The sequence below is a fragment of the Canis lupus genome, chromosome 9 (genome assembly GCF_011100685.1).
Source record: "Canis lupus familiaris isolate Mischka breed German Shepherd chromosome 9, alternate assembly UU_Cfam_GSD_1.0, whole genome shotgun sequence".
Classification (NCBI taxonomy): Eukaryota; Metazoa; Chordata; class Mammalia; order Carnivora; family Canidae; genus Canis; species Canis lupus.
In genome coordinates this window covers 46,461,450-46,485,440 of record NC_049230.1, presented here as the reverse complement: position 1 = coordinate 46,485,440, position 23,991 = coordinate 46,461,450, and the positions used below count along the sequence as shown (strand labels likewise).

General features: G+C 38.7%; 1 protein-coding gene across 2 annotated transcripts in view; it reads left to right on the top strand.

Moving 5' to 3' along the window:
* METTL16 (methyltransferase like 16) overlaps window positions 1-23,991 on the top strand; it is a 77,386-nt gene that overhangs the window by 31,604 nt on the left and 21,791 nt on the right. For both annotated transcript variants that reach the window (XM_038548527.1, XM_038548528.1), the window contains exons 5-6: window positions 1,228-1,343; window positions 3,716-3,858. In XM_038548527.1, the coding sequence (XP_038404455.1) occupies window positions 1,228-1,343; window positions 3,716-3,858 (259 nt within the window). The remainder of the gene's footprint in view (window positions 1-1,227; window positions 1,344-3,715; window positions 3,859-23,991) is intronic.

The following is a 23,991-nucleotide window of genomic DNA, read 5'->3' as shown; positions in this document are numbered from 1 at the left end:
CCTGTGTCTGCCTCTCTCTCTCTCTCTCTCTCTCTCTCTCTCTCTCTCTCTCTCTGTGACTATCATAAATAAAAAAAAAAAAAGAAAAGCTTCATTCAGATGAGTTTTGTGCTATGGGCCGCCATTTTAGTGTTAACGAATCAACAATGTATATTAAAGTGTCTTTAAACAGAAACACATATATAATTATAATATTGTTCAGTTGTTGAGAATGTTTGATCAGAGGCTCACAGTTACCTAACCCTATATTTCTCTTAGGAGCCATTGGTTCCAACTCAGTGTTCATTCATGGTGGCTTTATAGAACATAACTACTATGAATGAATTATGGAAAATAATTGTATATAAAATAACCTAGTCACCAGGATTTTAAAAGTAAAACCCTGCTATATACCATCTTTTTTATTTCAGTACATGAAATTGTGCCACAGATAGTCAAGCCCCATTAGTAACCAGTTACTTTTAATTAATTTTGTCCTTATGGTATATTTGAAGAGTAGTTCATTTTTTCTTTTTTTCATTAAAGAGAATTTAGGTCTTTTTATGAAACTAGGCTTTTCTCACTGGTGTTAAGCATATCATTATGTGTTTTTCAGTTGTCCATTTCTGTGTTATAAATTACTCCAAAATCTAGCAACTTTTAAAAAATTTTAAATTAATTTGCTAACATATAGTATAACATCCAGTGTTCATCTCATCAAGTGCTCTCCTTAGTGCCTGTCAAAATCTAGTAACTTTAAACAATAAATATTTATCTCATAATTTGTGTGGGCAGGAAATTTGGGCATGGCCTAGATTGGGTGGTTCTGGTTCAGGCTGATGAATCTGCAGTTATCTGAAGGATTGACTGGGGATAGAGGTTTGCTTCCAAGATGATTCACATAACATGGCTGTTGGTGGGAAATTTGATTCATTCACGTGGATCTCTCCTCTAGGCCACTTGAGCCACTTTACAGTGTGTTAGCTGGCTTCTCTTAGTTCAGTTAATTCAAGAAATAGGACAAGGAAGAAGCCATTTTTCTTTGATGACCTAGCCTCAGAAGTGACATCCTTTCACTTCATATTCATTCTGTTCAATAAAAATGAGTCACTGAGTACAGCCTATATTCAAGGAGAGGGAAATTAAACTCTTATCTATTGAAGGAACTAGTGTCATAGAATCTGTGGTCATATTTGAAAACTATCAGAACATTAAGAGTAGTTAACAGTTCCTGTTTTTTTCTCCTAGTGGTAAAAGTACCACAGAAGACACTCTTGATGGATGCCCTTAAAGAAGAATCTGAGATAATCTATGATTTTTGCATGTGCAACCCTCCCTTTTTTGCCAATCAGTTGGAAGCCAAGGTAAAGCATCTTTTGGTTTAAGATTAACTATTTATCTAAGTTGCTGATGTTTGCAAAGATAGGGGCAAGGAACAACTTTTATTTTGGAAACTGAATTAGGATGCTTCTGGTATCAAGCACCTGAGGACTCAATTCAGATTGATTTAATAAAAGAAGTTTTATTGGCTTACCATATATGAGAAATCCAGTAGCAGTATATTTTATGTATCTATGAAGACATATACCCCATGCTGTAAGTGTAAACTGGATTTTCCAAAGTGAACACTCCTGTGGAACTAGCATCCAGATGAAGAAATAGAATATTACTAGCATCAGAACTAAATTTCTTTTTATACCAGGTTTATTGAGATATAATTCACATGCCATATAATTCACCCACGTAATGGGTAGAATTTAATTATTGTTAGTATATTCACAGATTTGTGTAACTATCACCACAGTCCGTTTTCAGAACATATTCATCACTCCCCTACCCATCCCATCCCCATTGGCAGTTACTCTCAGTTCTCACAGTTCCTATAGTCCCAAGTCACCAAAAGTCTAATTTCTGTCTTGATGGGTTTGCGTGTTTTGGACATTTCCTGTGAGTGGAATCATACAATATGTGCTGTTTTGTGACTGGCTTCTTTCACTAAACATAGTATATTTTCAAGGTTCATCCATATTACAGTATATATCAGTACTTAATTTCTTTTTATTGCCAAAGAATATTCCATTATATGGAAATACCACATCTTACTTTTCCATTCATTCATTGATGGACATTTGGGTTGTCTCTACTTTTTGGCTGTTAGAAAAAATGCTGATGTGAGCATCCGTGTGTGAGGATTCCAATTTCCAGTTTCTCCACATGCTTGTCAGTGCTGGTTATTATATGTCTTCTTGATTATAGCCATTCTAGTGGGTGTGAAGTGGTATCTCGTCTTGGTTTTGATGTTTATTTCCCTGATGGCTAATTATGTTGAATGGCTTTTCATGTGCTTCTTGGCAGTTTGTCTACTTCTTTTGAGAAATGACTATTGAGATCCTTTACCCATTTAAAAATTGGATTATTTTTCTTTTTATTATTATTGTAAGAATTTTTTATATATTCTAGACACAAGTCCCTTATTAGATTTAATATTTGCAAACATTTTCTCCTGTGGATTGTCCTTGCACCTTTTTTTCCTTAAGATATTATTTATTTGAGAGAGTGAGAGCACAAGTAGGGGAAGGGGGTGAGGGAGAAAAGAGAGAAGCAGGCTCCCTGCTGAGCAGGGAGCCTGACACAGGGCTCTATCCTAGGACCCTGGGATCACAACCTGAGCTGAAAGCAGCTGCTTAACCCACTGAAGCACCCAGGCACCTCATCTTTTCACGTTCTTTGTGTTCTTTGCAGCCTACAAACTTAATTTCAAGGAGTCCAATTTCTCTAAGCAACTATTGCCCAATCCAATCTTGAAGATTTACTCCTATGTTTTCTTCCAAGGGTTTTTAATTTTAGCTTTTATATTTAGATATTTGATGTATTTAATATTTTTAATATGATTTGGGGTAGAAGGGGATTAAATATTTAAACTTAAAAAGTGAAACCATAGGAGTGCTAGAAGAAAATAAATATTTATATAATCTTTGGATACAATATTTTCTATATGATACCAAGACAAAACATAAAGAAAAGTGACAGGCTACATAAAAAAAGGTAAAGTTTTTTATGTTAAATCACAAAGGTGGAAGATGGGGCACCTGGGTGGCTCAGTTACATAAGCGTCTGGGATAGAGCCATACATTGGTCTCCCTGCTCAGCAGGTAGTCTGCTTCTCCCTCTCCCTCTTCCTCTGCCTCTGCTTGTGTGTTCTCTTTTCTTGCTCACTCTGTCTCTTAAATAAATAAAATCTTAAAAAAGAAAGAAAGAGGGATCCCTGGGTGGTGCAGTGGTTTGGCGCCTGCCTTTGGCCCAGGGCGCGATCCTGGAGACCTGGGATCAAATCCCACGTCGGGCTCCCAGTGCGTGGAGCCTGCTTCTCCCTCTGCCTATGTCTCTGCCTCTCTCTCTCTCTCTTTCTCCCTGTGTGACTATCATGAATAAATAAAAATTAAAAAAAAAGAAAGAAAGAAAAAGAAAGGAAAGGAAAGAAAGAAAAGAAAAGAAGAAAAGAAAAGAAAAGAAAAGAAAGTAAAAAAGATCCTGGGAAAGAATATTAGGATAAATGCAGTTGCTTTAAAATGTAATATTGCAACAGCTGTATGATTTTTAAATCCTAGATCTAGCATGATATTTGGAAGCTAAATTACACCTGAGCATTCTCATTTAAAATTAGATTATGGTTAAAGAGTTAGTCTTACAGCATAAAAAATTTTCACCAGATATCATTGTTGTTGTTGTCATGCAGGGAGTAAACTCTCGAAATCCTCGGCGACCTCCACCTAGTTCTGTAAATACAGGAGGTATTACAGAAATCATGGCAGAAGGAGGTGAATTAGAGTTTGTTAAAAGGATCATCCATGACAGTTTACAACTTAAAAAAAGATTAAGGTAAGTTAGTTATAACAACGTGTGACTGTTTTCTCCCTGTGTAATTCTAAAAGAGACCATGTCACTTAGAGGAAATGTCATCGCAGTAGTCCGAAGAATAAACAGATAAAAATGGAAAAGGTTGCAGATTCCACAGGTTGCAGAGACCCTGTTTTGAGGATGCTCTTATGCTTTTAATTGATTTGTGTTTCTTGTACAACATGAATAGAAAGGAGGAAAATACCGTATGATTACATTGCTCCCTTTGGTATGGTACTGTGGTGGAACAAAACTGATTCAAATATGGCTTTTGATTAGAAAGCAGATGGGTTCAGATCTGTCCCATTAGCCAGAATAAATTTGTTGCCTAGTCCTTGAAGCAGTTTATGTTCTTGGAATCAGTCTCCCAAACAATGACAGATGTGAGGACATTGAGCTGTCAAGAACTTAATGAAGGGAAACTGAGATCACTAACCAGTTCCAGAGGAGAGTCAAGGCTATTCCTTTTTAAAAGCTAATTATTTTGGACAACACACCTGTCATTAAGCAGCATAAGGTACTGGAAAAATGTTATTTGTCTCGCTTGACTTCTCACCCTGCCAAATGGTGTTGAAATGATGGATAATGTGGGAGTTCAAAAGTAAAAGGGCTTTTAACCCTAGGATTTAGCTTTGGGACATAGAGAAGATTTTTTTTGAATTGTCATAAAATATACATAATATGAAATTTATAGTTTTAGGGGCACCTAGGTGGCTCAGCAGTTGAGTGTCTGCCTTCGGCTCAGGTTGTGATCTGGGGGTCCTGGGATCGAGTCCCATATTGGGCTCCCTGCAGAGAGCCTACTTCTCCCTCTGCCTGTGTCTCCGCCTCTCTCTGTGTCTCTTGTGAATAAATGGAATCTTCAAAAAAAGTTTTTTGTAACATGAAACTATATGTTTTAAAGTGTATAGTTCAGTAGTGTTAAGTACATTTATATTGTTATACAGCTAGTCTCCAGAATTGTTTTCTTGTAAAACTAAAACTCTCTACATGTTAAACAGCAATCCCTCATTCCTCCCTTTAGCCTAGTGTCTGGCAAATACCAGTCTTTTTTGTCTCTATGAATTGGACTATTCTAGGGACTTACAGTATTTGTCCTTTTGGGACTAGAATAGTGTCCTCAGTGTTCATCCATATTATAGCATGTGTCATAATATCTTTCCTTTTTAAGGCTGAATAATGTTAATATTTCATTGTATATATCACATTTTGTATATTCGTTTATCTGTTGATGGACATTTGGGTTCCTTTTGGCTATTGTGAATTAATGTTGCTGTGACCATGGGTGTGCAAATACCTTGTAAGACTTCCATTTCTTTTGTGTATAAATCCAATGAAATTACCAGATAAAGTAGACTTTTTCTTTTTCTTTTGGATTTATATGTGTTTAAGCTGCCTATTTTACTTAAAGGCCAATTCCAAAGCAGTGAATATCCTAATTTGTTAAATGTAAGTTTATACATTTGTGCAAAGCAACTAGATAATTGCGTGGTCCGCCTCAGAAGCTTTACACATCGTTGAAGCCAAAGGTTAAGTCATTTCTGCTTTAAATTGATTTCTTGAAATACATATTAGGGTATGAAGAGGAAAGTGACTTACTGAGCATTGAGAAGAGTTTGAATAAGTAAAGTAAGCTTAAAGGAGATAGCAAAGCACTGAAATTGTGAAGAGGTACCAGGGCCATGTGGCTACTTTAGAATCTACTGTTGGCCTTTTTTTTTTTTTTTTTTAAGATTTTATCTATTTATTCATGAGAAACACCTAGAGAAGCAGAGGGAGAAGCAGGCTCCGTGCAAGGAGCCCGATGTGGGACTTGATCGAAGGTAGGCGCTAAACCGCTGAGCCACCCAGGGATCCCGTACTGTTGGCTTTTGAGGGAACTGGAGCCAACCAGGAAAATGGGGAAGGTTGTTTTCAGGTTTTTTTTTTTTTTTTTCAATTGGTAAATTAGTAAATTTTTTCAATCAGTAAATTTCTGTTATTTCTGAAATCTCATTTGAACTACAAAAGTATGTTTTATTTTTTTAGGGAAGGGGTATAGGACAGAGGGAGAGGGGGAGAGAATCTTTTTAAAAAATATTTATTATTGACAGAGGGAGAGAATGAGCACAAGCAGGGGGAATGGCAGGCAGAAGGAGAAGCAGGCTCCCTGCTTCGACTTGGGACTCGATCCTAGGGCTCTGGGATCATGACCTGAGCCAAAGGCAGATGCTTAACCAATAGCGCTCCCCCAGGCACCCCAGAGAGAGAGATTCTTTTTTTTTTTTTTTTGCGAGAGACATTCTTAAGCAGGCTCCATTACCAGCGAGAATCCTTGATGCGGAGCTTGATACCATAATTCTGAGATTATGACCTGAGCCAAAATCAAGAGTCAGATGCTTAACTGACTAAGCCACCCAGGCACACCCCGAACTACAAAAATATATTTTGAAGGAACACCATTCTAGGGGAGAGAAATTGATCGATATGTTCCAGGTCTGCCTATATCTGGCTCAGTGGCAGCCTCCAAATTGAATGAAAGGTATGTGTTTGCTAGGAAGAATAAATTGCTAGAGCCCATCATATCCCTGGAGAGTTGACCATTTTAACCTCGGTATTATAGATGGAAAGCGTTGTCCATGATACATTTAAAAATAGGGTTCAGCAGTCTTGTCTGCTGTAGTAGGACTCAGGCAGATTGAGAGGGATACTCAAAAGGGGAAAAGAAATGAATTAATTTTTATTAAAAAGATAATAAAGCAGTATTTCTCATATTATTTACAACTTCACATTGTTCTATGTTGACTTTCATTTGTACAAAGTACCAGTTCATGTTCTCCTGCATATTTTTATAGTTGACATTGTTAATATCACTATGCAACTCCTCAAATTTTATTTTATTTTTTTTTAAGATTTTATTTATTTATTCATGAGAGACAGAGAGAGAGAGAGAGACAGAAACGTAGGCAGAGGGAGAAGCAGGCTCCATTCAGGGAGCCTGATGTGGGACTCGATCCCAGGATCGCGGGATCATGCCTTGAGCCAAAGGCAGATGCTGAAACTGCTGAGCCACCCAGGCGTTATGCAACTCTTCAAATTTTAGGTGCTGTGAAAACTGTATACAAATGTGCCTTTGGAGGTAATGGTTTGGTTCTAGACCACAGCAATGATGTGAATATTGCAGTATGAAACAAATCAAATGAATTGGGGCACCTGGGCAACTCATTGGTTGTCTGCCTTTGGCTCAGGTCGTGATCTCTGGGTCCTGGAATCGAGCTCAATATCAGGCTCCCTGCTCAGTGAGGAGTCTGCTTCTCCTGCTCCTTCCTCTCCCCCTGCTCATGTGCTCTCTGTCTATCTGTCTGTCTCTCTCTGTCTCTATCCTTCTGTCTCAAATGAATAAATAAAATCTTTAAAAACAAGAAAAACAGATCAGATTGTTTGGTTTCCCAGTGCATATGGTATATGCACGAACAGATAGCATTATATCTTTTTTAAAAAATGTACAAGGCGGCCCGGGTGGCTCAGCGGTTTAGCACCGCCTTCAACCTGGGACCTGATCCTGGAGACCCGGGATCGAGTCCCATGTCAGGCTCCCTGCATGGAGCCTGCTTCTCCCTCTGCCTGTGTCTCTGCCTCTCTTTCTCTTTCTGTGTCTCTCATTAATAAATAAGTAATCTTTTTAAAAAATGTACATACCTTAATTTAAAAATACTTTATTATGAGGTGCCTGGGTGGCTCAGTGGTTGAGTGTGTCTGCCTTTGGCTCAGATAGTGCTCCCGGGGTCCTGAGATCGAGTTCCTCATCGGGCTCCCCAGAGCAAGTCTGCTTCTCCCTCTGCCTATGTCTCTGCCTCTCTCTCTCTGTGTCTCATGAATAAATAAATAAATCTTTAAGAAAGGTAAATAAAAATACTTTGTTGCGGGCAGCCCCGGTGGCGCAGCAGTTTGGCGGTGGCGCAGCGGTTTGGCGCCGCCTGCAGCCTGGGGTGTGATCCTGGAGACCCGGGATCGAGTCCCACATCGGGCTCCCTGCGTGGAGCCTGCTTCTCCCTCTGCCTGTGTCTCTGCCTCTCTCTCTCTCTCTTCTCTCTCTCTCTCTCTGTGTCTATGAATAAATAAATAAAATCTTTTAAAAAAATACTTTGTTGCTACAAAAATGCTGTCATCTGAGCTTTCAATGAGTTATAAGCTCTCTGCTGGTGGTGGGATCTTGTCTTAGTGATGATGGCTGCTCACTGGTGGTGACTGAAGGTTGGAGTGGCTGTGGCAGTTTCTTTTTTTTTTATTTGCATTTATTCTATGCAGAATTTACTCCCGGGCCATAAGTTTTTGTTTCTTCAGTTTCTTCTGGGATATCTTCTTCTTCTGTGCAACCTCCTCTTCTAGTTTAGGAACAATCTGCTCTTTTTCAGTAAGAATCATCACATCTCCCAATGTGGCAGGGAGAGCTCATGTATGGGTTAATCCAGCCATGAGCCTTGTAGGTTCTATGTTGCATCTTGGGGGCTTTGTTCACCTGGATATGCTCAATGACCAGAGAATCTACATCTAAACCCTTAAGTTCAGCATCACTCTCTGCATTTTTAAGCATGTGGAGTAAAAATTCAGCACTCTTCCCGGGCCACCAACCCTGTGTACAGCCCCTGTTTGGCCTGCACACACCTACCAACTCCACCATTGTAGCGACGGAATGGCACACACTGCTTCTACAAAGTGACATCTTTCAGATACTTGGTGGCTTTTCGGATATGCATACCCTTGATGGCCTGGGCAGTTTCACGCATGTTCTTAAAGTGAATACGAAGATTTGAACCTCTTGACTTGCATGATTTTGTAGGTTTTCTGGGCCCAGTGAGTAGTGAACCATTTCCGGAGGTTACCTCAGGCCACTCGGGAAGAGCTGTGGCAGTTTCCTTAAATAAGACAACAGTGAAGATTGCTGCATCAATTTGTCCTAAATCCTTTGTTGTTATTTCAACAGTCTTCATTGCATCTTCACCAGGAACAGACTGTAGGTCAAGAAACCATTTTCTGGGATCCCTGGGTGGCGCAGCGGTTTGGCGCCTGCCTTTGGCCCAGGGCGCGATCCTGGAGACCCGGGATCGAATCCCACATCGGGCTCCTGGTGCATGGAGCCTGCTTCTCCCTCTGCCTATGTCTCTGCCTCTCTCTCTTTCTCTCTCTGTGAATATCATAAATAAATAAAAATTAAAAAAAAAAAAAAGAAACCATTTTCTTTGCTCATCCACAAGAAGCATCTCCTCATCCTTTCAAGTTTAATCATGAGATTGCAGCAATTGAGTCACGTCTTGAAGTTCTAAATCTGGTTTTCTTGCTATTTCCATCACATCTATGGTTACTTCCTCCACTAAAGTCTTAAATCCCCAAAAGACATTCATGCAGGATTCCAAACTTTAGTTAATGTTCTTTTGACCTCTTCCCATGAATCCCAAATGTTCTTAGTGGCATCTAGAATGGTGAATCCTTTCCAAATCCATGAGAGGAATCATTATCTATGGCAGCTAGCGCCTTATGAAAGGTATTTCTTAAATATAAGGTTTGAAAATCAAAATTACTCCTTGATCCACGAACTGTAGAGTGGATGTTGTGTTAGCAGGCATGGAAACATTTATCTCATTGTGTGTATCCATCAGGGCTATTGCGTGATGAAGTGTATTGTCATTGAGCAGCAATATTTTGAAAGGAATCTTTTTTTTTTTTTTTTTTGAGCAGTAGGCCTCAATAGTGGGCTTAAAATATTCAATAAACTATTTTGCAAACATTGTGCTGTCATCCAGGCTTTGTTCCATTTATAGAGCTCAAACAATAAATTTAGCATAATTTTTAAGGTCCCTAGGATTTTCTGAATGTTCGGTGAGCGTTAGCTTCAACTTAAATCATCGGCTGTGTTGGTCCCTAATGAGAATCCACCTGTCCTTTGAAGCTCTCTAGCTATGAAAACCCTAGATAACACATTGTTTCAATATAAAACTATTTCATCTACGTGGAAAATCTGTTGTTTTAAGTTACCTTCATTAATGATCTTAGCTAGATAGGTTAACTTGCTTCAACTTTCTGCATCAGCACTTGCTGCTTCCCCTTGCATTTTTATGTTATGAAGATGCCTTCTTTTTGTAAAACCTCATGGATGAACCTCTACTAGCTTCTAGTTTTTCTTCTGCAGCTTCCTTACCTTCCTTGACCTTTATAGTATTGAAGAGAAATAGGGCCCAGCTCTGGAGTAGCTTTTGGCTTAAGAGAATATTATGTCTGGGGGCAGCCCCGGTGGTGCAGTGGTTTAGCGCAGTCTGAAGCCCAGGGCGTGATCCTGGAGAACCTGGATCGAGTCCCACATCAGGCTCTCTGTATGATGCCTGCTTCTCCCTCTGCCTGTGTCTCTGCCTCTCTCTCTGTCTCTTTCTCTGTCTCTATGAATAAATAAATAGAATCTTAAAAAAAAAAAAGAGAGAATATTATGTCTGGTGTAATCTTCTCTCTGGACCACTAAAAGTTTCTCTGTATCAGCAGTAAAACTGTTTTGCTTTCATCATTCATATGTTCACTAGAGTAGCACTTTTAATTTCCTCCAAGAACTTTTTCTTTGCATTTGCAACTTGGCTAACAGTCTCAAGAGCCCTAGCCTTTGGCCTATCATGGCTTTTGACATGCCTTTCTCACTAAGCTTAATCATCTCTTGCTTTGAATGTCAGGTGATGTAGACCCTCTTTTCACTTGATCATGATGTAGACCCTCTTTTCACTTGAACACTTAGAGGCAGTTGTAGAGTTAGTTATTAATTGGCCTAATTTCAATATCGTGGTGTCTCAGGGAATGAGGAGGAAAGGAAGAACAACTGGTTGGTAGAGCAGTCAGAACACATAGCATTCATTGATCAAGTTCACTGTCTTACATGGGTGTGATTTGTGACACTCCAAAGTAATTATAATAGTACTATCACAGATTGTCTTAAATAGTATAATAATGAAAAAGTTTAAAATACTGGGAGAGGGCAGCCCAGGTAGCTCAGCAGTTTAGCGCCACCTTCAGTCCAGGGCATGATCCTGGAGACCTGGGATCAAGTCCCATGTTGGGCTCCCTGCATGAAGCCTGCTTCTCCCTCTGCCTGTGTCTCTGCCCCCCTCTCTCTCTCTCTCTCTCTCTCTCTCTCTCTCTCTCTCTCTCTATATATATATATATATATATATATATATATATATATATATATTCTCGTGAATAAATAAGCAAAATCTTTAAAATAAAATAAAATACTGGGAGAATTCCCAAAATGTGACATAGAGACACAAAGTGAGCAATTGCTATTAGAAAAATGGTGTCAGTAGAGTTGCTTGACTATTTTATTATGAACTTTGACAAACTTCAATTTGAGAAAGACACCAATTATCTGTGAGGTGCGATAAAAGAAGGCACAATAAAATGAGATGTGCCTCTATTTTGAGGCTCTGAATGAGAGACTAAAAACAGGTATTTTAACCCTACCACCTACTCCTTATCCCGCTAGAATTTTTTTCTTCTTATTCCTGAGAAAGTGTAGGAACTAAGCAAAATCTGTAATATGGGGTCAAATCAGTTAAATTTGTTGGACTGATCTCAGTGATGGCACTCAAGTGGCTCATCTCCCTGTTATAGTTCATACCTCACCTATGTCAGTGCACCTGCATTGTTGTTTTGTATCTTAAAGAATTTGGCAGCTGGGAGGAGGCTCTTAGGAAGTAAAGTTATCCAGTATTCTAGTGTTACAGATTAGAAGCTTGGGATCCAGATCTCCTGATTGTGGTCTAGTACTCTTTCCACTGCCCTGTGTAGTGTCTGCAGCCCCAGCATGCCCCTAGACTTTTAAGTAGACAGCCTTTCTAGAGTTGATGAATATTTACAAGTGCTTGTCATCCTTACCTTCCACGTTTTGTGCCTGTGACTTGAGCTTACTTCATAGCATTTTCTTTTTCAGAAACTCACTCATCAAAGCTTCTAAATCAGACTTGGTCAAATTCCTCTCAGTCTGAATTCCACTCTTGTCACAGGTTATTAGGTCTGTAGCTGATACCCTTTATGGCAGTTATTTTATGATTTTCCAAGAACAAGACCTCTGTATGTGGCAAAGTTTTTTGTTTTTGTTTTTTTTTTTTTTTAAGATTTTATTTGTTTATTCATGAGAGACACATGCAGAGAGAGAGGCACAGGCAGAGGGAAGAAGCAGGCTCCATGCAGGGAGCCTGATGTGGGACTTGATCCCAGGTCTCCAGGGTCACGCCCTGGACCAAAGGCAGGCATTAAACCGCTGAGCCACCCAGGGATCCCCCTGTATCTGGCAAAGTTCTAACTTAATACAGATTTTACCATTTTTCCTCTTATTGCTTTTTCTTTTCTAATCCCTACCCCCTATCAGATGGTAGATACTTCTTGGATTTGTATATAATCCACATATTTGGTGATGGGCAATAAATTGAATATAATCTGTGCCTTTTGAATGTTATTCTTTGACTTAAATTTTGTTTTCTTATTGGTAAAATGGGATAATAATATTTAACATCACACCTCATAGGGTGGTCATAGAATTAAATGAAGACATACTCGATATGATGACTATCAAATAGGATCGTCTTAACTATTCTAGGAATTTGGTAGATTTACATGCTGTGGTCCACTGTGTTGAAAGGTATAAGTATTATGTTATTTTAATAAAGAGCTCCCCTCTTAATTAATTTTTAAAAATTTTTAAAGATTTTATTCATGTGAGAGTGAGAGCAAGGAAGGGGGTGGGGGGCAAATGCTGAGGGAGAGGGAGAAGCAGACTCCTCGCTGAGCAGGGAGTCTGACAAGGGGCTTGATCCCAGGATCATAACTTGAGCCAAAGGCTGTCACTTAACCAACCAACTGAGCCACTCAGGCACCCTTCCCCTTCTGTTTTTTTTTTTTTTTTTTTTTTAAGTAGGTGCAGTATGGTTATGGGATACTTAAGTAATAGTTGCAGGGAATAATTGTAGATTTTATAATTGAGCTTTTTGTCAGTTCTTCAGCTGAAAGACTATTTTATTATGAACTTTGACTTGCCTTTATAAAAGGATAAGCCAATTCATTTTTTTTGTTTGTTTGTTTACGAGGTTAGGATAATACCTCCTACAGTTGTTCAGAGAATGAAGAGAAATTACATATGAATGTACATAGAAACTGAAGTGCTATCTAAATATTGTATATATACTATTGTATAAACTGTTGCATAAACTAAACATTTATATTATTATTTATAATTTTTATCTCTTTTTAAAAATTTTATTTCTTTTTATTTTATTTCCCTCCAGTTGGGGGAGGGACAGAAGGAGAGAGAGAATCTCTCAAGCAGACTCCATGCTGATCGTGGAGTCTGAGGTGGATTTGGTCTCACAACCCTAAGAAATAACCTGAGCCGAAACCAAGAGTTAAGACACTTGGGCAGGGCATCCCCCGTGGTGCAGCGAGCGGTTTAGCACCGCCTGCAGCCCAGGGCGTGATCCTGGAGACCCGGGATTGAGTCCCATGTCGGGCTCCCTGCATGGAGTCTGCTTCTCCCTCTGCCTCTGTCTCTGCTTCTCTCTCTCTGGGTCTCTCATGAATAAATAAATAAAATCTTAAAAAAAAAAAAAAGTTAAGACACTCAACTGACTTAGTCACCCAGGCGCCCCTATAATTTTCTCTCTTAAAATAATCACACTTACAGAAAATTAGAAAATGGAAAAAACATTGATATTGATCTCAGCACTTTGATACAACTGTTAGCTCATTTTGGGTGCATTTCCTACCAGTTCCCCCCTTTTTTCGTTCCCACAGTTGTAATCATGAATACCAATTTTGTCTCCTGCTTTTGTTTTTAACTTTTTTTCATTCCTTTGTTTCTTTATTTCTGTGTATATGGATAGTTGTAGTTTTAAATAGCTTGACAACCATCCATAATTAAGTAATCCTTATTATTGGGCTTTATATTTATTCTTTTTTTTTACTGTTATAAAGAACATACCACTTCTTATTTGTTACTGAACTGCCACAGATAAGTCTAATGAGACTATTATTGTGGATGGCTCACTATCTTTGACTGCTGGTTTCATCTTTGAATGGGACCCATCATAGGGTTGCAAATCAATGAAAGTGTTTTTTTGGTGTCATGAGAAAGAAATGCACCCCTGCTCCAATGTACTAACTCACTACGCATATACAGTAGGTAGAGATGTCTTGGGGGACAGATAGTATACTAGCTTGTTTTTCAGGTAGGAGAGCACTTTCTCAGTTTAAACCTAGGAGTATTTCTTGGGATGCCTGGGTAGCTCAGCAGTTGAGCATTTGCCTTTGGCTCAGGGTGTGATCCTGGAGCCCCGGGAACAAGTCCCACGTCGGGCTTCCTGCATGGAGCTTGCTTCTCCCTCTGCCTGTGTCTCTGCTTCTCTCTATGTATGTCTCTCATGAATAAATAAATAAAATCTTTAAATAAATAAATAAACCTTAGAGTATTTCTTAATTGTGAGCTCCACAAGAGCCAGATGCTGGTATTTTGATTTTTTTCTTCCTACTAAAGTAGGAAGATGAAGAATAAGCCACCTGAAGGATGAAAAGCTGCTTTATTATTTTTTCTGGTGAATTAGATTATGTGCTTTTCATCACTTTAATTTAGGTATCATAGTTTAATTCCCTTTCAAGTTTGATGTGACAGAGCCTCATTGATTGGTGACTCCTCCAAGGTCTTAGGGAGAAAAGGTTGAATCCAGTGGCTCATGCCATGATGAGCTTGTTGTATCAACTTTTATGGCATATCCACCTTATAGTAGGTAGTTCTTGGTTCTACATTAAGTAATCAAAGAAGAGGGCAGCCCCAGTGGCTCAGTGGTTTAGCGTCACCTGCAGCCTGGGGTGTGATCTTGGAGACCCGGGATCGAGTCCCACATCAGGCTGCCTGCATGGAGCCTGCTTCTCCCTCTGCCTGTGTCTCTGCCTCTCTCTCTGTGTGTGTCTCTATAAATAAATAAATAACATATTTTTTAAAAAGTGATCAAAGAAGAGAATTGTTAAAAGCATGTATTTTTAGTACATTAGACAATTACAAAAAAGAATACCAAGGGGTGCCTGAGTGGCTCAGTCTGGTAAGCATCTAACTTTGGCTAAGGTCATAGTCTCCACGCCCTAGGATTGAGCCCTGCATCTGTCTCCACGCTCAGCAGGAAGACTGCTTCTTTCTTTGCCCATCCCCATGCTTGTGTGTACGTGCTCTCTTTCAAAAAAATAAAATCTTAAAAAAAAAAAAAACTTTAAAATAAGAAGGAATACCAAAAGGTGAAAAGCCTTGGTCCTACTGCCTTAGAGAATCTCATTACCATGTTTTTTACACATGTACAAAATGTGTGAATAATTTAAACCACTTTTTAAGAAAAATATAGAATAAAAGTTTATTTTTAGCCATGTAGATTTGTAATTTATGGTAGTTTAAATGGTAAGTTTTGAGATTTGGTGGACATTAGGGCTGCTCTGTTGCATGCCTAGGGGCGTTTATTCTGGTAATTCGTTACAGGCAGCAAAATGTTAGGTTCTACAACTAGAGAAGTTTTTAGACTATGCTCATTGCCCCTACATGCCAAAGTTCTCCTGTTACCCATTTCCTGTATTACGGTATTACCCCATTCCTTCAATTATGGTTTATTTTATTTAAAAAGATTTTCCTTACTTGATATAGAGAGAACACAAGCAGGGGGAGCAACAGGCAGAGGGAGAGAGAGAAGCAAGCTCCCCATGGAGCAGGGAGCCTGATGCTGGGCTCAATCCCAGAACCCTGGGATCATGCCCTGTGTGGAAGGCGGAGACTTAACCAACTGAACCACCCAGGTGCCCCAGGTTTGGTGTTGTAAAGTAACCAATCCGTGCTAAAATGAACCAGGCCCCTTGGAGAAATGGGTGATTTCAGTGCTGGGTAAGCTCAAGTTTAAATAGAGCCTGTAATGTCTTATAATAACAAAAATAAGCAAGTGCTCAAAAATGACATAAAAGGATATAGGAGCCAGCTGAAATCAAATCTGGGATAATATGATTTCATAATAAATAATGCCAATAATGAATTTTAACCCATTAAATAAAATGAGCAAAAATAAGCAGAGGGGATAGAGGAAAAATTCTTTGTTAAAGTGTAATGCCAACTAATACATGTAGAAGGAAAAAAAACTTAGAAAAATCACCATTTTGTCATCATTATTGTAATAATTGATTCACTGAAGGTCAGCAATAGAAAATTTGAAGAGGGGTGGGGTGTTAATAGTTTCAGAATATCTCCCCACAGATGACTTATAATCACAAAGAAATATGGTAACATTATAGTACAGAAGCCTGGGGGAATCCCACCTCGAACAGGTGATCACCTCTGATGTGCTGCACCCAGAAGGACACAATAGCTCTCTGTACTCTTTACGTCCAGCATGTATAACTGGAATCTAACTGAGGAAACTTCAGACACACCAACTTGAGAGGTTTTGTAAAGTATTTCTTCAGAAATATAAAGGTCATGAAAAGAAGAAAAAAAGAAAAGGCTGAATGAGGAACTGTTCCAGATTGAGGGAGACTAAAGAGACTTGACACGTAAATGAAATGTAGGATCTTAGATTAGATCATGCATCAGGGGAGAAAATTGCCGTGAAGGACATTATAGGAATAATTGGTGAAATTTGAAATGAACTGTATTCCTGATAATAAATAGTACTGTGTGTTACATTTTCTCAATTTGATAACCATTCTGTGGTTATGAAGGAGAATGTCCTCATTTTAAAAATAGAAATGCCAGGGCAGCCTGGGTGGCTCAGCGGTTTAGCGCCGCCTTCAGTCTAGGGCATGATCCTGGAGACCCAGGATCGAGTCCCACGTCAGGCTCCCTGCATGGAGCCTGTTTCTCCTGTGTCTCTGCCTCTCTTCTCTCTCTCTGTGTTTCTTATGAGTAAATAAATAAAATCTTCAAAAAAAATTACACACACACACACACACACACATACACACACATATATAAATGCCAAAATATTTAGGGTGAAAGGGGCATGATGGTGTCTGGAGCTAACTCTCAAATGGTTTTAAAAAAGAGCAAGGAAATGGAGGAAAAATGTTCATTGATGAATCTGGATGAAGAGTATATTGGAGGGCAGCCCGGTGGCTCAGCGGTTTAGCGCCACCTTCAGCCCAGGGCGTGATCCTGGAGACCCGGGATCGAGGCCTACATCAGGCTCTCGGCATGGAGCCTGCTTCTCTCTCTGCCTGTGTCTCTGCCCCTCTCTCTCTCTCTCTCTCTGTGTGTGTTTCTCATGAATAAATAAATAAAATCTTTAAAAAAAAAAGTATATTGGAATCATTTGTACTAATCTTCTGTATTCTTGAAATTATTTCAAAATAATTTTTGTGGGACGCCTGGGTGGCTCAGCGATTGAGTGTCTGCCTTTGGCTCAGGGTGTGATCCTGGAGTCCCGGGATTGAGTCCCACATCGGCCTCCTTGCATGGAGCCTGCTTCTTCCTCTGCCTGTGTCTCTGCTTCTCTCTGTCTTCATAAATAAATAAAAGTCTTTTTTTAAAAAATATTTTTAAAATATTTTATTTATTCATGAGAGACACACAGAGAGAGAGGCAGAGACACAGGCAGAGGGAGAAACAGGCTCCATGCAGGAAGCCTGACGTGGGACTTGATCCTGGGTCTCCAGGATCATATCCTGAGATGAAGGCGGCGCTAAACCGCTGAGCCACCTGGGCTGCCCAAAATAAATAAAAGTCTTTAAAAAAAATAATTTTTCTTGAAAGCTACTGTCTCAGAGGACTTGCTAAATGCGGTAATGAGTAGAGTGCTACTTTCATCATTAAAATAGTATAATGGGTTCAAAGTCTCCTGGGTAACTAGATCTTCCTTTTGTTCATTTTTTTCTGCTTGCATTTTGATTAGTTGCCACAGGATACCTGTTAAGAGTATCTAGGATTTAATGGGGAGGCATTTTCTGAAGTGAATTCAGAATTTTAATACACCCTGTTACTTCTTTCTGCTTTTCCTTTAAGAAATATATATGTTGCAGAAAAGTTATTGATAAGATTAAATTTGAAAAGATTCACAATACAGTATTCAGCTTACAGCAAGGGTTAAAAGAAATGTAAACTCTCCCAAGCCTCTATTAACTACCAATGACATATTTAACTGTTTCAAGACTTATGGAGAGCCCGCATGGCTCAGTAGGTTAAGCATCTGCCTTTGGCTCAGGTTACAATCCCAGGACTCTGCTTCCCCTTCCGTTTGGGGTGTGGGGGAGGGGTCCCTGTTCAGCAGGGAGCCTGCTTCTCTCTCTCTCCCCTGCTAGTGCTCTATCTCTTTCTCTCTTAAATGAATGAATGAATGAATGCTTTATATATGTGTGTGTGTGTATATACATATATATATATATATATATATGCTTTCCTTGCTTTCCTTCATCTCCCGAGGAAATGTATAATATCTTTCTTTTGTCTCTGTTCAGGCTATTTCTTAGTTTCTGGTGACTCTGACCTAATCTGCTGATCTTTTTAAGATTTTATTTATTTATTCATAGAGACACAGCTAGAGAGAGAGAGGCAGAGACGCAGGCAGAGGGAGAAGCAGGCTCCATGCAGGGAGCCCCACATGGGACTCGATCCTGGGTCTCTAGATTCACGCCCTGGGCTGAAGGCGTCACTAAACCGCTAAGCCACCGGGGCTGCCCAGCACTGCTGATCTTAAAGGAAAGGTTGTTACCCTTTTTATGCTGTTACTGTGTGAGCACTATTTGCTCTTAATTTCTTTATTTTTTTTTCCATCTTGTTCTTAACGTACCAAAGGCTTTTAATTCCTAGTTAGTGATTTCTCTGTTTATATACTGTCTTCTTAAGGGAGCATTTTGCTCTTGTCCCAAACATTTTAAAACCACCAAATGGAATGGACTATACGCTCTAAGTAAAATTACCAAGGTTTGTTTAAAGTAGTTTAAAATTATTTTTTTGTCTTTTCAAAGGGAAAAATGACTGACTAAACAAAAATAGAGACAGTCACCTGTTATTGAATCCACAAACAATGAAGACAGAGTATTGGTTAGTGCATACTGTTTCTATAGCCATATAATAGTATTTCTCATATTTCTATAAACTGATATTTTTATTTATATTATTTAATGTATTAAGTTGCAACCGTATGAAATTGCCAGTGTATTTACAAAGACAGATAAAAAAACATTCTGTGATTGCATTTATATGAACATCTGGAACAGGGCAGAACTATTAAGAGCATGATTGGTGGTCACTAGAGACCAGTAGGGGAGGAAAGACTAGGGAACTTTTTCGCGTGATGTCAAAGTACTATACCTTGATTGTGGTGGGGTTAATGTACACATTTGTCAAACTCATTAAATTATATACTTAAAATTGGATAATTTTACTGTATATGTTATATCTTAATAAAACTGGTATAAATATTAAAATTCTCCTCTCATGTTTCTTGTGTCTTTGCTATCATTTATACATACATATTCATAAGCATACATAATCAAATACATTGCTGTATATTGTTATTTTTAACAAACTGTTAACCTGTTAGATCAATTAAGAATTTCAAAAGTTTTGATTTTTTTGCATTTTTAACCTTCACTTATTTCTTCTCCCTTGTTCTTCATTATTTATTTATTTATTTTATTTTATTTATTTATTATTTTTTATTTATTTAAGATTTTATTTATTTATTCATGAGAGGACCCCCCCCCCCACACACACACACACACACACAGGCAGAGACACAGGCAGAGGGAGAAGCAAGCTCCATGCAGGGAGCTCGTTGTGGTACTCAATCCCGGGACTCCAGGATCACGCCCTGGGCAGAAGGCAGGCACCAAACCATTGAGCCACCCAGGGATCCCGTGTTCTTCATTTTTTAAATATAGATGAGTTTCTGACCTATATCATTTTCCTTCTTTGTAAGGTCTTGTAAATGTTAAGAGAAGTTCTCTAGAAATTCTAGAGAAATTCGCAGCAAATTCCCTCAATATCTCTATGTCTGGGAAGTCTTGTTTCACCTTCACTTTTGAAGGACAGTTTTGCCGGGTACAGAATTCGAGGTTGGTGGATTTTTTTCCCCCCTCTCAACATTTTAAACATTTCACTCTGCTACTCTTGCTTGCTGGTTTCTTAAGAAAAGTTTGATGTAATTCTTTCCTTTGTTCCTCTATAAAGAATATAGCTTTTCCCCTCTGGTCTCTTTCAGTATTTTTTATCTTTGATTTTCTGTATGTTGAAAGTCATATGCCTTAGGTGTAATCTTTTTGGCATTTTGCCTGTTCAGTGATTGCTTAGCTTCCTGAGTCTGTGGTTTGGTGTCTGACATTAATTTGGGGAAATTCTTAGTCATTATTTTTTCTGTGTCTTCTGTCTTCCTTCTGGAATTCCAGTCACACATATTTTACACCTTTTGTAGTTGTCACACAGTTGTTGGATATTGTATTCTGGTTTTTTGTTGTTTTCCAGTGCTTTTTTTCTCTTTGCTTTTCACTTTTGGCAGTTTTTGTTGAGATGTCCTCAGACTCCAAGATTCTTTCGTCAGCTTTGTCCAGTCTACTGATGAGCCCATCAAAGGCATTACAGTGTTTTTGATCTCTAGCATTTCTTTTTGGTTCTTTTTTAGAATTTCTATCTCTGCTTACGTTGCCCATCTGTTCTTGTATGCTGTTTACTGTATCCATTAGAGCCCTTAGCATCTTTCTTTCTTTGTTTTTTTTTTTTAAGATTTTATTTATTCATGAGAGAGAGAGGCAGAGGGAGAAGCAATCTTCTCTTGGAGCAGGGAGCCTGGCTTGGAACTCCATCCAGCTGAGCCACCTAGGTGCCCTGAGCCCTTAGCACCTTGATCATAGAGGTTTTAAATTCCTGGTCTAAGGGGCCCCTGGGTGGCTCAGTGGTTGAACGTCTGCCTTTGGCTCAGGTCGTGATCCCTGGGGTCCTGGGATTGAGTCCTGCATCAGGTTCCCCGCAGGGATCCTACTTCTCCCTCTGCCCATGTCTCTGCCTCTTTCTCTGTGTCTCTCATCAATAATAAAAAAAAATTCCTAGTCTGATAACTCCAGCATTCTTGTCATGTGTGGTTCTGATGCTAGCTCCATCTCTTCATTTTTTTTAAGATTTTACTTATTTACTCATAATAAATATATCATTTTATGTGCATAAGGTCATTAATAATTGATATCAATAAAGTCCGCAATTATTATTAGTAAGTCTCAAATTCCGGGGCACCTGAGTGGCTCAGTGGTTAGCTATTCGAAATCTTTCATTTCTATATAAATTTTAGGATCAGTTTATCAATTTCTATGAAAAAGCCTACTGGAATTTTATTGATTTTTATAGATCAAATTGGAGAGAATTGATTTGATAGCTTAACAATGTTAAATCTTCCATCCCAACATGGTATAGCTTTTCATTTCTTTAGATCTTAGGATTCTTTTAGTAGTGTTTGATGGTTTTCTTGCACATATTGTTCATTTTATTCCTAAATATTTCATGTATTTTGATGTTACTGTAAATTAAATTTTTAAATTTTAATTTCTAGTTATGTATTACTACTTTAAGGAAATATAGTTGATTTTATATTGAGCTTTTATCCTGTGACCTTGCTGAATTCATTTATTCTAGTGACTTTTCCCTAGATTTCAAATAATTTTCTACATGGATGGTCATGTCTTCTGTTAAGAAAAACAATTTTCTTTCTTTTTAGTCTGTCTGCATTTTATCACTTGATCGGATTGACTATAATCTCCAGTATGACTTTGATTAGAAGTGGAGAGTGGACATCATTCCCAGTGTTGGGAATGTCATCATACTTTTAACATTTTATATAAGATTTAAATGTTTGAGAAAATATGATTCACTTGTTACTGTTTTGTAGTCTAGTTAATTATGATTATACCCCTTTTCTGAAACACCACTTAATGTCTGCTGCTTGATATTGTCCTACAGGTCACACGTGCTCTATGTTTTGTTTTGTTTTGTTTTGTTTTAAGTCTTTTTTCCCTCCTGTGCTTTATTTTGGATAGTTTCTATTGCTGTGTCTTTCTTTTGCAGAGTCTAATATGTTGTTAGTCCCATCCAGTGAAGCTTTCATTTTAGATATCATAATTTTCTTTTTTTTTTTTTAAAGATTTTATTTATTTATTCATAGAGACACACACAGAGAGAGAGAGAGGGGCAGAGGCACAGGCAGAGGGAGAAGCAGGCTCCATGCAGGGAGCCTGACGTGGACTCCATCCAGGGTCCCCAGGATCAAACCCTGGGCTGCAGGCGGTGCTAAACTGCTGTGCCACCAGGGCTGCCCTAGATATCATAATTTTCATGTCTAGAAGTTCCATTTGGTTGGTTTTTATATCTTCCCTCCTCCCCATGTCCATGTTTAGTCATAGAACGTATTTCTAAGAGCTGTTCTAATGTTATCATCTGCAAATTTCATCACCTCTTGTTTCTTGATTTTTTTTGTTTGTTTTTGTTTTTTAAAGACGTATTTATTTTATTTGACAGAGAGAGGGGGAGAGAGTGAGCGAGCCAGAGAGCACAAGCAGGGGGAACAGCAAAGAAGAGAGGGAGATGCTGAGTAGGGAGCCCAATACAGGGCTCCATCCTAGGATGCTGGGATCATGACCTGAGCTAAAGGCAGATGCTTAACCAACTGAGCCACCCAGGCACCCCTCCTGATTTGTTTTTCATGATATATATTTTTTCTTTTTTATCTTGCTTGCAAGTAATTTTGCTGCTGCTTTTAATATCTGGTCATTTTTTATTAGATGTTAGACATTGAAAATCTTATTTTTGGAGTGCTGCATTTCATCATGTTCCTTTAAAGAATGTTAGATTCTGATGCTTACTTAAGTCACTTGGATCCTTTTGAGTTTTGCTTTTAAGCTTCATTAGGGTAAATATAGAGTAGCCTCTAGACCTATTACAAAGCAGTGTCTTTCTAGGACTCCACTAGATAGATGCCCCTTTTATTAACAAGGTGCTTTCTGCTCTGGCCAGTAGAACTGCAAACTAATCTAGCTGTCTGGACTCCAGGAATCAGTAAGCTTATTACTTTCTGGGAATTCTTTTTTTTTTTTTTTTTTTTTAAGATTTATTTGAGAGGGAATGCAGAGGGGAGAGGGAGAGAGAATCCTCAAGCAGACTCCCCACTGAGCAAGGAGCCCAATGCATGGGTTGGTCCCAGGACCCTGAGATCATGACCCAAGTCGATGCTTAATTGACTGAGCCACCCAGGCACTCCTCTGGGAATTTTAGCTGCATGGAGTTCCATCTCACATGTGCAAATCCTTATTCTGCAAAATATTCCAAGTAACTCTTCTGCAGATGCTCAGAATTCTCTCTCTGTGCATGTCCTTCCTCTCTTGTGTTTTGCTCTTCAAATCTTTACTGCCTGGGCCTTTGAAATGTAATCTCTCACCAGTTCAGGATCATGGGGCTCTGTTTGAGTTTCCTTTCCCTGTATTGCTGCTTGGAAATTTTCTTTAGGCAGCAAGTTCTGTCAGTTACAGGGCTAACTTTGTTTGTTTCTCTCTCTGAGATTATAGCTCTTCACTGCAGTTGTCCAATGTCTAAAAAACAATTATTACACATATTTCGTCAAGTTTTCTAGTTGCTTATGATAGAAAGCATGATAGTTAATCTTTCATAGGCTAAATTCTATTTACCTTTAAAGCAGTTTACTCCATCTTCTCCCCATTCCCTCTTCTAGATATATGTTTACTATAGAAGAGATTGATTTCATGTTTTTTTGAAACACTAATACATATCCTGAAATCATTTGCATATGAGGCCATCTCAAAGTATAGATCCATTCCAGATTTTACAATCTCTGTTAAGATGGTATAGGGGGCTGTTTATACTTTTTTAATTGAAGTTCAATTGAACATAGAACATTATATTTTAAGATTTTATTTGAGAGAAAGGATGCATGTATGCAGGAGTATGAGGATTAGGGTCAGAGGGAGAGGGAGAACTAGACTCTCCACTAGGCAGGGGAGCCCAGCGCTCATGGTCAGGTCAGGGATCATGACCTGAGCTGAAGGCAATTTCTTAACTGACCGAGCTACCCAGGGGCCCTTGTTTTCCTT